General features: G+C 41.1%; 1 protein-coding gene across 1 annotated transcript in view; it reads left to right on the top strand.

The window, feature by feature from the left end:
* The first annotated feature begins 13,990 nt into the window (after positions 1–13,990).
* Positions 13,991–14,813, top strand: part of ccl19b (chemokine (C-C motif) ligand 19b) — a 2,443-nt gene continuing 1,620 nt past the window's right edge. The window contains exons 1-3 of the mRNA XM_079804376.1: positions 13,991–14,113; positions 14,378–14,498; positions 14,597–14,715. Coding sequence (XP_079660502.1) covers positions 14,038–14,113; positions 14,378–14,498; positions 14,597–14,715 — 316 coding nt within the window. The 5' untranslated portion in view covers positions 13,991–14,037. The remainder of the gene's footprint in view (positions 14,114–14,377; positions 14,499–14,596; positions 14,716–14,813) is intronic.

Here is a 14,813-nt window from a genome sequence, read left to right as displayed (position 1 = left end):
TTTCTGCGGTCAGTAAGTGCCAAGGTAAATTCATTACAAAGTGCCCCGTCATTCTCATAGGTCATTCTCTTTGCATAAGTGGCCATTAAGCTCAGGAATGACCAACGAGCAGAATGTATCTGTTCATGTGATTTCTGTTCAACCCAGACATTTCCTTTTTTTTTTTTTTAAAAACAACAGTTTGACCTTTCTGACATCATATTTAAGGGAGTGTCTTTTCTGACCATGTTTGTTTTCTTTTACAGTTTTTATCAGTACTTTGATTATATTTACAAGCTCAATCATTCAATTCAGTTATGGGAAAAGGTGTAATAAAATGTTATTTTTAGTATAAAGCACAAGAATAATGTCTGACGCGATGCCCCAATTTCAATGGTAGTTATGGCTCTGGTATGTTGGTCCTGTGGCAAAAAATAATTGATTGAAAGTTTAGCTGCAACCTTTAGAAAGGAAAATATAAAATATTACAAGGTATTTTTTCAGCACAAATAGCGGTTTCCTCTGCTGACCCATTTATCAAACATCACTGGGAAAGGAGAGCTTTTTTTAGAATCAATACATCTGAAACTGCACTGAAACTTACCCAAAAACAGGTCTTCAGTAAATATCTGGTAATGTTTATATAATGATTTGGATGGATCATAAATACTAGTCCAAAAACATTTAACTAAATGACTAAAATACACCAAACATTTAGAAACAAGCTTCTTGTACGTTGTTAAATTTACACTGTTACTTTCTTGTTGTTGAGTCAATACATCATCAATCCTTCTTCCAAAGCGTGTTTTTGTCTTTCCCTGATTCACTATGATAAGCATAGACTTGGTCGGTGTCGTGTCATAGCTGGGTGAGTGGCATGGGGCAGAGTCCGCGTGGGGAACAACAATATTTTCCCCCGACTGGAAAAGCATGGTGTTAAACGGGTGGTAAAACACGATTTCACTTTACTAACTTTAGCTAGTGTGTAATGTTGCTGTTTGAGCATAAACAACATCTGCAAAGTTACAACATTCAAAGTTTAAAGCAAAGGGAGATATTTGCTTTTAAAGAAATCAATTTCTAAGGACTACAGCAAACGGCCAGTAGGGACTACAGACATTCCTCCAGGGTTGCTGACATCACCAGTCCCAATATTTACATAAACCCCTCCTCCGAGAATATTAAATGGGGGGGCGAGGCCATTTTTTTTATTGCTGTGGGGAAGAGTTGTTGTGGTATAGTTAGTAGGCTGGAATGTTGTTGCCACAATGCCGACGAAACGCTGTTATTTTCATCCGGATTGCAGATCCACTTTGTTCAGCCTTCCTAGGGACGGGGGAGTTAGGGGTCAATGGTTAAAATGTATTTTTAACGCGGTCCCTCATAATTATTACCCCAATCTCGCTCTCAGTGCTGCACATTTCACGGAGGAAAGCTTCCAAAATCTTTGTGAGTTCAATGCAGGATTCGCACAACGGCTTGTCCTGAAAGATGGATTTAAAAACAGAAGCTGTTTACGGGCCACAACCTGGAAGTATGATTGATTCTTCGTCGATGTGTTTTCCTGTAATAGTTCGTATTGTTAATTGTACGTTGTAGCAAGGAAGTAAACAACTGACAACGCTGTTTGGCTCTGCAAACCAGTTTGTTAAATGCTCATTCATACTTAACGTTAGCCTATCCGACAAACACCTAACGTTACAAACTTCTTTTAAATCTCAACAGCGAACTTGTAATTAGTGTAAATTATTCTTTGATTAGAGCTTTTATGTATTGTTTATCTACATGCTGGTTTATCGACAGGCATGCTAAACATGGTTCTGTGTTTGATTTAGATACTATAGTGAAGCCAATGTTTAGTGTTTGTTTTGGGTTAATAGTGTTTGAGACAGATATTTGGCTATAATCGTTCTAAAAATACAAAAGTAACAGTGCCATTCAGTAGCGATCACTATAGATCCGCAGTCTTTACTCTTGAGGACTGAACAGGTTCTGCTCGTTCATCTTCACTAAAATTGTCTGGGTCCGATTCGGGCTCAAATTGGTATGGTTTTATTGATGCCATTGTTTCTAATACTACCAAAGCACAGTCTACCGGTAAAGGTAAGGGGCGTGACGTTTCCGACAAACGTGCACTAGGTGGTTAGCGAATCACAACTAGCTAACCAATCTGAGCCCATTGCGTATTTTTGAGGGACTGGCTTCATAGAACCCGGAAACCATCAGACCGTTTTTACAAGAAGGGACAGAGCAGTGTAGAATAAAGGTAAAATATATGAAAAATAATGATTTTTTTTTTTTAAACGAAGCATGAACACATGTTACAGTGCACCCCACAAACACAATCAAGCCTTCGAAAGAATGTGTTTTACCACCCCTTAAAACCAGTATAGCATGCATAATCACTTATGCTGCTCAACAGAGCAAGATACATTGAGCCTTATTAGGTCGGATTGTCCAAACATAGTATCTGTGACTGGACCAACGACCCAATGGAATGGCCAGAGGTGTCATTTTCATTTAAGATTTTAAAATTATCATGTGCCATGAAATGGATATTTTTCTGAATTTGCCGTGTGTAATGCATGAAGATGACATGATGATTTTCCCGGGAAATTGTGTATCCTTAAATATAGAAGTTGTTCCGGCTACTCGTGTGTATATTGTGGGAGTGGCTAGTTGTCAACTAGCGAGAAAACAACATGGAGCACACTATAAATTTTTTTTTCGAAAAAGGGAACACAACAGAGCTCGTAATAAAACTAGAATCAACATTGGCCTGGCTTTTCGGAGATGTTAACTGAGGGATTTGAAAAGTGACACAGAGAGGGCGTTTTATTACTCGAGCGAGTAAGATATTTTATTGAACAGACAAATTCTGTAGTTCTCTAAGAGTTCGTTGTAAAAGATGATCTATTTTGAGGAGTCATATTCATCCATAAAGTCACGCAGTGCTGAACACAAACAAAACATAGTCTGACAAAAATAAAGTTAGTCAATGTGAGATTATTAGCTCACAAGGGCATCTCAGCTTCATCTTCATTCTTTTTTTTTGTAACAGATATCAGATATGTATATAATTGATCAAATACATTGCTAATACCTACTGAAATTTTTGCTATCATTTCCTCACCATAAATGGAGTCATCTCCTGGAACATGATGTCAGTCAGGACAGAGATATTATCGTTAACTAAAACCAAAACTAAAACTAAAACTACTAAAAACGTATTTGTTAATTGAATAAAGCTGAAATCAAATAAAATATATGTGAAAAACTTATTTATTTAGAAATGTTGCCTTGGCAATAAACTGAAATAAGTTTAATTTGAAGGAATTTTAATAACACAAACTGATATAAATTTAAATGAAACCAATAAAAAAAAAAAATGACAAAAGCACAATGAAATGACTAAGAATTAAACTAAAATGAACATGAAAAGTATTAAAAAATAAAAGCTAATTAAAAATATTAATAAAACTAAAATAACATCGATACAGGATAGAAAAGGATAATGGATGGATTAACTGATAAGAATATATACAAGAAAACATGCTTTGATTTAGACTTTTAAATAGAGAAATTAAAATCAACTTGCTTACAAGTTGCATGTTTTGTGAGTTCTTAGAAGTAGCTAGGGCCTACATAGTGCGCATGGACATAGCAAAAATGACAACATCCAATCAAAGTTGCCAAATTATTAAAACTTATTTTTTTTTAATAAGATTTCCATATTTTATCCCACATATTCGGACATGAAAATGTTCGAGGGATGACCTGTGTGATGTTTTAGAGCGCACTGCAGAAACGCAACCAAAACCAGGTTATGTATGTAAAAAAGTGCTTTCAGTGCTTTCCCCTCCAGTTTCATTTAACTTGTTAGACATGACAGCAATGCAAAAAAAAAAGGAATAACAAACAAACAAAAAGAAAGAATACAAAACAAAACATTTACTTTCCACCCCTACAAAACAGAAGGTACCAGGGGGCGCCAAAAGACATCCACCTTTGTGCCCTGCCTGCATCAAAGTGGGAAATACCCGTCTGTCCTGTTAACAAATTACCCATGACCACCTGTCTTTGGATTATAAACAAACTAATCTTATGGACTTTCCAGTGTCCTTTGTCCCTGCGCTGCGATAGATCTCTCCTATTATAGCAGGCTCACTGCACAAACATAAAGAACAGACTCAAAACAAGGAAAGATGAGATGTTAAGTGTATTTTATTAACGAAACGTCCCGTTGAGCGTGACTGTAAACTTCCAAGCTCCATTTAGCAAACCAATACTACTTATCACATTATACCTTCAGCAATTCTGAATGTGCTTAAAATCAGACCTCAGGTCCAGCCTCTGTTAAGGGTGCGAAGAGTGCTCGGAACATTCCGCTTATCTGCAGAGAAAGATCTATAAAATCTTGCATACCTGTCAGCCGACTTCTTGAAAATGGCACTCCCACATACATTTATCTGGCAGTCAAATGGGGGATTTCTGCAAACATGGCGTGATTCCATGGAACTGAGGAGATTGTCGTTATTAGTTAATAGTTATCTATATCTGTAGACATCTTATGCATATTCATCTCAATAATAAGAACAAAAATAATGCTTTTGTAATAGAAAATGCCATTAAACTTAACCATAGCAAACTAGTCATTGTAAGTGTGAGGTTTGTGTCTACGTGACTAAATTGAAACTCATTAGCTTAAGGGCATCAATGATAAAAATCAAACTGTTTGGTGACATGTAGATTTCTGCAATGAGTTTATCTTGGACAGATTCCAGACAGATCTGGCAAGGGCACAACCTGACTGCAGGAAGTGGCTTGATTTTATTTTTTTTCTTCTGTTGTTCATTGAAGAAAAGTGAATTCGAGCCTCCAGAATAAACAAGCGCTTTGAGATGTGGGCGAGTCTATACAAGGAAGACGGATCTGTGCTGTTCATCATGAGCACAATGAAAGTTGAACCTCCAAATGAACAGAACATTTTGTTATTGGAGTTAAACATCTTTGGCCAATTACTAACCGCAAATATTTAATAAACCTTGCTCGGAACTTATGACAAGTCTATATCTGTTGATAGAGAATACATAAAACATCTCTTTCAAATGTACATCTGTTCTCAGTGTAAATGAAAGCCAACCAATGTACAACAGCAGATGATAAAAATGACATCAATACCGATGAAAGAAACGAATGTTATGCAACGCATTTATTGTATAACTGTGTGAATGTTATAATGCAATATTTTAGGAGTGACACTGTAGTGATTTTAAGAGGAGGTCAAGTGAGCTTCTGTAAGTATAAAAAAAGATTCAAAAATGCATTAAAATACAATTCATACACTCACTTCAGTACACATGGTCTATGATGGGCATGCCTTTAATTCCTTTTCTAAAATTCATTTTGATAACGGGTTTCAGAGTGCACATTTTTTAAAACAACCGTTATCGTCTTCGTGCAAACTCCAAAAACTTGAAAACGGTGACGCATGCGTATTATAGTCAGTCTATTGTTTACACTGTGACATTGCCACCTACTGGTCTGGCATGAATAATATCGTGTTTTTAGTCATTTTTGCGGATCCTTGTGAACGGAGATCGCTTTGGCCCTGTCCCAAATGACACCCTAAACCCCCTTGTTGTCATTTAAACATACCCTTAGAGTAACAGAGAACACCCTTGCAGACCCTCATGACTGTGTGTCAAAGGTATAAGTCTAAAATATCAGAAACTGATGGTCACCCTTGTTAAAATATGATCAAAGATGCCTGTAAAAATCACTATTGTTTTGCCGTTCCTTCAAAGAAATCACAAAAATCTAACCTTTCATGGAAGTAAAACAATTGATAGTGGGGGAAACTCCAAATCCAAAACACATAGGCCACAATTATTGGCACCCCTAGTAAAATATCTATAAAGTATTTTCCCATTCGTATGTTTTTTTTATTTAGCACACCAGGGTGACTAGGAGCATGAAATTGTCCAACCATGACTTCCTGTTTCACAGGAGTATAAATATGAGGAAACACAAAGGCCAAATTTTCTTAATCATTCATCACAATGAGTAAAACCAAAGATTATAGTTCTGATGTGCAGCAAAAGATTGTTGAACTTCACAAAATAGAAAGTGGCTGTAAGAAAATAGCTAAAGCATTGAAAATCCCAATTTCCTTCATCAGGTCAATCATTAAGAAGTTCCAAACAACTAAAGATGTTATGAATCTACCTGGAATAGGACGTGTGTCTATATCGTCCTAATGCACGGTGAGGAGGAGAGTTTGATTGGCCAAAGACTCCAAGGATCACAGATGGACAATTGCTGAAATTAGTAATATTGGGGTCAGAAAGCCTAAAAAAAAGCCCCTACATTACCACAAGTTGTTTGGGAGGGATTCAAGAAAAAAAATCCTCTGCTCTTATCCAAAAAAACAAATTCCAGCTTATTCAGTTGTCAGACGTAGTGTCTGAATGTCAGATGGGACTGGGTTCTGTGGTCAACGTTTTGGCAGCAAACCCACAAGATGGGTTTGGTGCAAAAAGGGATAAAAAGTACCCCATAACCACGTTGAATATACTGGATCTTTAAAGGGGTACTTCAGCGCTGGGAAGATGAATGTGTATTTAAACTGGGTCATTTATGTAGTAGAAATGTGAAATATTTTTTTAATTTGGTGCCTTAGACCGAGAAAAGACAGAAAATTTATTTTTGTCTCATGTGGATGATAGACAACAACTCCCAGAATGCACTTGCTTCGCTGCCCAACGAGGCCACTCCCAAAGCCACGGCTACTGGTTATCACTTGCCCACCGCGGCACCGCTCCAACGTCAACGTCACCCAACGTTTTGATATTCATAGTAATAAAATCACTAAGTTCAGTTAGAGAACAGACACTATAATTAAAAACTGAACGTGTCGTTTCAATAAAGTGTGAGTGAGCCGAACGAAAGTCAAGTCACGACACAAACGAAGCAGGAGTCAGATTTCATTTATCACGAGAGCGAAGAGGTAAGCGGGGCAGTCATTCGCGGCGGGTGTCCTGTCTGGCGCATTTTCAGATAATGCCTATGGAAGCTTAACTTTCATAGGAATTAATTGAAAAGTTGAAACACTTACTTTGCTTGGTACCGCTCCATTATTAATGCCCGAGCCGAGCGCATTTACATTCTGTGAGTGAGATCCTACCCCAATGGGCGGGTTGATAACATGCAGAACTTGCTCCCTCTACTGGCTGTAGTTTTTAGCCTCTGGCCAAAAAATCATTTGGGATTTTTTCCAGGAATAAAATGCATAATTCTCTCATCTCAGGGGGACAGGGGGGGGGGAAAGTACGATAATTCGAATATACTACCGGGTTTCTACTGATACAAAGCTTAATGCTAAATCGCTGAAGTAACCCTTTAATGTTGTGGGCCTATTTTTTTTCCTGGAGGTACTGGATCCTACCAAATACCGACAAATAAAAAATTGAAAGCTGACGGCCTCTGCTAGACAATTTTATAATGCTCTGTCGTTGGATCTTCCATCAGGACAATGATCCCAAACAAACATCAAAATCAACACAAAAATGTTAGCTAGGGGTGTAACGGTACACATATTCGTACCGAACCGTTTCGGTACAGGGCTTTCGGTTCGGTGCACGCATGTAGCCTACCGAACGGTTTCCGAATACAGTCTTTATCAGTTCACAATCGGCTTGTTTTAAGCGCGGAACACACTTCAATCCGAGTTCCCACACAAACAGATTAAGTGTTCAGTCCATTTTATCCCGAAATTCAAACGACAAATGCCGTTTTGACGCTCTATGTGGAGTGACTGATCACTGATCATCACAGTTCAAGCGGCCGCGCGATGTGCGCGCGTGAACGCGATCATCTGTGAAAGCGATCGATCCTCTCTTCCTAAAGAATAAACATGAATGAACTTCTGAAGGTGTGTTGAGGATACATTTCAACTTACTGTCACGTATCATATGTGGTGTAATCGCTCAATCAGTGTTTCAACGGCGGAAAGACCTCAATATAACTGCTTGTAAACAATGTAGCATCACATTTACCTCAGGCAGTCATTCGATGTTCACAGCAGTGAATTGACTATGGACTCTTTCGCTAAATGTATATGGACTATGCCTGAGGTAAATATTCATTATATTCATTATATTCTACTTAACCTGTTAGTGTTGTCTTGTTTAATGTACTATGTATAAACCTGTCATGGAAATGACAGACAGTATTAAAGGTCCTGTTCTTCGTGATCCCATTTTTCAAACTTTAGTTAGTGTGTAATGTTGCTGTTAGAGCATAAATAATACCTGTAAAATTATAAAGCTCAAAGTTCAATGCCAAGCGAGATATTTTATTTGACAGAAGTTCCCTTTCAAAGCCTACAGCGAATGGCCGGTTTGGACTACATCCATGTACATCCTGCTTTAATTACGTCAGTAGAACAGTTTGTCGACTAACCTCCGCCCACAAGAATACGTGAAAAAGGGGGCGTGGTCTTGTTGCTCCCTCGTGGAGAAGAGGAAGTGTTGCGTTCGGTTCGGTTCGGTTGCGTTTGTCGCCATGTCGTTCAGACGCTGTTATTTTCATCCCGGAGTCAAATCACCTTTGTTTGGCCTTCAGGGGCTGTAGTTTGAGCGCGTTCATCTCCCCGTTATGGTAAGAGGCGTGACCTTTCCGGGCAACGTGTGTAAGCTGCTGTCGAATCACAACACGGGAACCGCTGGCACAATCAGAACTCGTTACGTATTTCTGAAGGAGGGACTTCATAGAACGAGGAAATTCTCAGGCCGTTTTGAGGACAGTGAAAACAGTATACAGATAAGTAAATTGTGTGAAAAATACAGTTTTTTTTTTACACATGAAGCATGAACACATGTTATATTGCACACTGTAAACACAATCAAAGCTTCAAAAAAACACGAAAAACGGGACCTTTAAATGATTATATTTCAACAACGAATTGGAGGAAAAACTATTTTTAATTAGATTATTGTTAGTTATTGTAAAAGCTGCCTTATGTGAAGTTTACATGTTTGTGTACTATGTGTTATTTGAGTGTTGATTATTATATCTAAAAATAAATAGCAACATAATGTAGGCTAATAGTTTGGACCCTGTTGTTAACCTTTAATATTAGCCTAATGTGCAAGTAAGGGCTCCCTATATAGTTTACAGCAATATCTTCAATAAACTTTTAATTATAATTTAATTAATTTAAGGACCGACACTTTTTTTTCCCCAGTAAACCACTGTTTAATAAAAATAAATTAAAAGCAATTTTGTGAAACTGTGGTACCGAACCCGTACCGAACTGTGACTTCAAAACCGAGGTACGTACCGAACCGTCAGTTTTGTGTACCGTTACACCCCTACACTGAGCACAAAATTAAGCTTCTTCCATGAAGAGAAGAAGCACCAACATGGAGCTGGGAATCTGAAGGATCTGGAGAGATTCTGTATGAAGGAATGGTCTCTGATCTCTTGTCAGGTGTTCTCCAAACTCATCAGGCATTATAGAAGAAGGAGGTTTGAAAAAAGTATTCAATAAAAGGGTGTCGGTATATGTATAGCCATATCTCATACATACAAAATGTATATTAAAAGCATTTCATATATAACGTATTATAGATTTCATATTCAAAAACGTAGTGCTGTAACATGAGCAAAAGACGCTCATCGCAAACTTTGACTAGCCTTCAAGTAGTCTTGATTGTGGGTAATTTCCTCATCACATCCTTATCAGACAAAGCAGCTTGATTACCTCTGGACTTGCTAAAGTTGCTGCAGCCCAGGTGGAAGTGAGCCATTATATAGGAAATGGCACGGCATGTGGCTCATTCCCTGAAAATCCTGAAGTGAAGAATGAAAACCGAATGCAGCTGTAGTTAGAAATTAAACTGCTTGATCTCAAGTAGAGGATCAAAGTCATCTGTACCCCTTTTCAAGCTTCTTTAGGACTCATGAGATACACTCGGATCACATCACAGAATGAAGACCTGGCTGGCGTGTGGAGGCTACAGTCCTCGAGGGTCTTTTAATTGAGCTGGATTTCAGGATATGGGACATTGTATATATATATTCACAGTATAAACACATTTTAGTTTTGCATAATTAACATGTCTGAGGTCTTTTTGAGGACAGTTTGCTGGCTGTATTCCATGCATATATTTAGCTTCCACATGTAGATGCACGCCTGAAACATAACACTACCAGTATTCCCAAAACAAGAATAAGAATATTATTTCAGATTATTATGATTCACATTCTGGTTTAAAACAGAGAACTGTGCAAAAAAAATCTGTAAAAAACTAAACCTAATTCTCACATAAAATATAGGTAGTCATCAAAGCTATTAAAAATACTAAGGAAGTTACATCATAGTTCTCAAAGTGCCGCATTTTCCAACAGCAATCATTGCCCACCTGTCGGCAATAGCAGGTACATGTTCTTGCAGCTTGTATGTTGGGTTACACCCAAAAAGCACACGGACCCACAAATTAGTAGTGCTGTCGATCAAACCATGTGTGATTTGGTAAGAATTTGCCAGCTTTGATGTAAAGCAATGTTTCTTGAAAAGGAGTTAATAGGTTACATAAAAGAGTCATAAAGATGATGATATCAACACCATTATGACTATAATTGGTATAATATCATATCAGATTTCCACATGCAAAGTGTCTTCATATGAGTAACCCGATACTGCAGGCATTGATCCAGAAGTCCAGAAGTACACTATATTGCCAAAAGTATTGGGACGCCTGCCTTTACATGCACATGAACTTTAATGATTTCCCATTCTTAATCCGTAGGGTTTAATATGGAGTTGGCCCACCCTTTGCAGCTATAACAGCTTCAACTCTTCTGGGAAGGCTTTCCACAAGGTTTAGGAGTGTGTTTATGGGAATTTTGGACCATTCTTTTAGAATGGTGATGTCAGGCACTGATGTTGGACAAGAAGCCCTGGCTCGCTCTCCGCTCTAATTCATCCCAAAGGAGTTCTATCGGGTTGAGGTCAGGACTCTGCGCAGGCCAGTCAAGTTCCTCCACAACAAAAACTCGCTCATCCATGTCTTTATTGACCTTGCTTTGTGCACTGGTGCGCAGTCATGCTGGAACAGGAAGGGGCCATCCCCAAACTGTTCCCACATAGTTGGGAGCATGAAATTGTCCAAAATGTCTTGGTATGCTGAAGCATTAAGAGTTCCTTTCGTTGGAACTAAGGGGCCCAGCTCAACCCCTGAAAAACAACCCCACACCATAAGCCCCCCTCCACCAAACTTTACTCTTGGCACAATGCAGTCAGGCAAGTACCGTTCTCCCGGCAACCGCCAAACCCAGACTCGTCCATCGGATTACCAGACAGAGAAGCGTGATTCGTCACTCCAGAGAACACTTCTCCACTGCTCAAGAGTCCGGTTCGCTTTACACCACTTCATCTTAGAACATCACTGAAAGTTAGGGTTAGGGTTAGTAGTCTCTCCAGTACCCTGGCATAGACTTTCCCGGGGAGGCTGAGAAGTGTGATCCCCCTGCAGTTGGAACACACCCTCCGGTCCCCCTTCTTAAAAAGAGGGACCACCACCCCGGTCTGCCATCCCAGAGTCACTGTCCCCGACCGCCACGTGATGCTGCAGAGGCGTGTCAGCCAAGACAGCCCCACAACATCCAGAGACTTGAGGTACTCAGGGCGGATCTCATCCACCCCCGGTGCCTTGCCACCGAGGAGTTTCTTGACCACCTCGGTGACTTCAGCTTGGGTGATGGACGAGTCCTCCTCTGAGCCCCCAGCCTCTGCTTCCTCAATGGAAGGCGTGATGGCGGGATTGAGGAGATCCTCGAAGTATTCCTTCCACCGTCCGATGACATCCCCAGTTGAGGTCAACAGCCGCCCATCGCCACTGTAAACAGCGTTGGTAGGGCACTGCTTCCCCCTCCTGAGGCGCCGGACGGTTTGCCAGAATCTCTTCGAGGCCAGCCGATAGTCCTTTTCCATGGCCTCACCGAACTCCTCCCAGGCCCGAGTTTTTGCCTCCACAACCACCCGGGCTGCAGTCCGCTTAGCCTGCCGGTACATGTCAGCTGCCTCAGGAGTCCCACAAGCCAACCAGGCCCGATAGGACTCCTTCTTCAGCTTGATGGCATCCCTTACTTCCGGTGTCCACCACCGGGTTCGGGGATTGCCGCCTCGACATGCACCGGAGACCTTACGGCCACAGCTCAGAGCGGCCGCTTTGACAATGGAGGTGGAGAACGTGGTCCATTCGGACTCAATATCTCCAGCCTCCCTCGGGATCCTGCCGGAGGTGGGAGTTGAAGATCTCTCTGACAGGGGGCTCGGCCAAACGTTCCCAGCAGACCCTTACAGTACGTTTGGGTCTGCCGGGTCTGTCCAGCTTCCTCCCCCGCCATCGGATCCAACTCACCACCAGGTGGTGATCAGTTGACAGCTCCGCCCCTCTCTTCACCCGAGTGTCCAAGACATACGGCCGCAGGTCAGATGAAACGACCACAAAGTCGATCATTGACCTACGACCTAGAGTGTCCTGGTGCCATGTGCACTGATGGACACTCTTATGCCTGAACATGGTGTTCGTTATGGACAAACCGTAACTAGCACAGAAGTCCAATAACTGAACACCACTCGGGTTCAGATCAGGGGGGCCGTTCCTCCCAATCACGCCCCTCCAGGTGTCACTGTCATTGCCCACGTGGGCGTTGAAGTCCCCCAGTAGAACGACGGAGTCCCCAGTCGGAACACTTTCCAGCACCCCTCCCAGAGACCCCAAGAAGGCCGGGTACTCTGCACTGCCGTTCGGCCCGTAGGCACAAACAACAGTGAGATACCTATCCCTGAGCCGAAGCCGCAGGGAAACGACCCTTTCATTCACCGGGGTAAACTCCAACACATGGTGGCAGAGCTGGGGGGCTATAAGCAAACCCACACCAGCCTGCCGCCTCTCACCATGGGCAACTCCGGAGTGGTGAAGAGTCCATCCTCTCTCGAGGAGTGTGGTTCCAGAGCCCAAGCCGTGCGTAGAGGTGATTTCGACTATCTCTAGTCGGAACCTCTCAACCTCACGCACAATCTCAGGCTCCTTCCCCGCCAGTGAGGTGACATTCCATGTCCCAAGAGCCAGTTTCCGTGTCCAGGGATCGGGTTGTCTAGGCTCCTGCCTTCGACTGCTGCCCGATCTTCTCTGCACCGGCCCCTTACGGTCCCTCCTGTGAGTGGTGGGCCCACGGGAAGGTGTCCCCACGTCGCTCCTTTGGGCTGAGCCCGGCCGGACCCCTTGGGGGAAGGCCCGGCCACCAGGCGCTCGCATACGAGCCCCAACCCCAGGCCTGGCTCCAGGGTGGGGCCCCGGCTGCGCCGTACCGGGCGACGTCACGGTCCTCCTTTTTTGGTCATCATAAGGGTTTTTTGATTCAAATACATCAATTGAATTCAATCAAAATGAGCAAAATAAAATAAATATAGACCATAGGTTTGCAACTGGGTTCAAAAAACCCAGTTGCAAACCTATGGTCTATATTTATTTTATTTTGCTCATTTGGATTGAATTCAATTGATGTATTTGAATCCACTCAAAAAGCAGTCTGGACATTTCTGATTAAAAGACTAAACAAACCTAGCAGTGTGCTAATGCACACTAGAATTATCACTTAGTGGAATTTCACCAACGTCTAATTTGTCCAAAAGCCACTTATGTGCAACCAGTTCCCTCCAGCTGTGAGTGACACTTGCTAATACGACTTTACTTTCGCCGTGTTTGATTCTCATGAGGCAGTGACACTGATAAGCACATTTTAAAAGCCCAGAAGACATGTCGAAACTTTCCCTTCGCTTGAGATGAATGACCCCGTTTGGCAGGTACCTTCATTTCCAGTTAACAAAAGAAGGTGAAAGGGCTGTTTTTAATAGGGATGGATTTACAGGAAACGGTTACCTAAAGAAAGTGAAAGTGTGTGAAGAAACGTATAAAAGGAGTGCACGCACCGGTGAGGCACATATCTGTTGAGCACAGGTGAAATAACACATAGAAAGGAGCGACAATGTTCTCTAACTCAATGACATTATGGGCAGGTGCTCTGCTTATATTGAGTGTCAGTCTATGGAGCTGTACAACAGGTGAGGCATGCATTATTTAGCAATATCCTTGTGGTTTGAATTAATCCGTTTTAAAATGTATTTGAATATATCTGAAGGTTAAACATATTCAAGAATGCAAGCACTTTATTTATTTTACAATATCCTTAAAATAATTTATAATACAGTTTTTTTTTCAATACTAAACTGTCTGTGAAGATAATCTTTTAATTTTTCTTCATGGTTTATCAGATGAGACTTTAAATTGTTAATGGTTAACATTTGTGCACTGTTTAACTACCACAGCTCAAAGTGACGATGCAGCGGATTGCTGTTTAACCACCAGCAACCGGCACATCCCAAAGAGGGTAGTGACATCCTTCACCATTCAGACGGGCAATGGAGCCTGCAGAATTCCTGCCACTATGTAAGTCGGATTACATGCATTTCAAAATGCCTCAAAAGTGCTACAGACTTCAAGGTGTAAAGGATTTTGCATTTTTAAATATGAATGAATTTCCACAGATTTGTCACAAAGAAGGGCAGGAAGCTCTGTGCACCCTTTCCCAGTGAGAATAACTGGGTAAGCAAACTGATTGACCACATACTGGCAACACCTGTACAAAACCCCAGAAAACAAAAAGGTATGTGTTTGTTTCTATCGTCAAATGTTAGTAAATGTACTTAACGTGTGTGCTTTTAAAGGATTAGTTCACCCACAAATGAACATTTCCTGATAATT

The sequence above is a fragment of the Gobio gobio genome (assembly GCF_949357685.1).
Source record: "Gobio gobio genome assembly, chromosome: 22".
In the NCBI taxonomy this organism is placed as follows: Eukaryota; Metazoa; Chordata; class Actinopteri; order Cypriniformes; family Gobionidae; genus Gobio; species Gobio gobio.
Note: the sequence above shows the minus strand (reverse complement) of the source record. Positions and strands in the feature narration are given on the sequence as shown.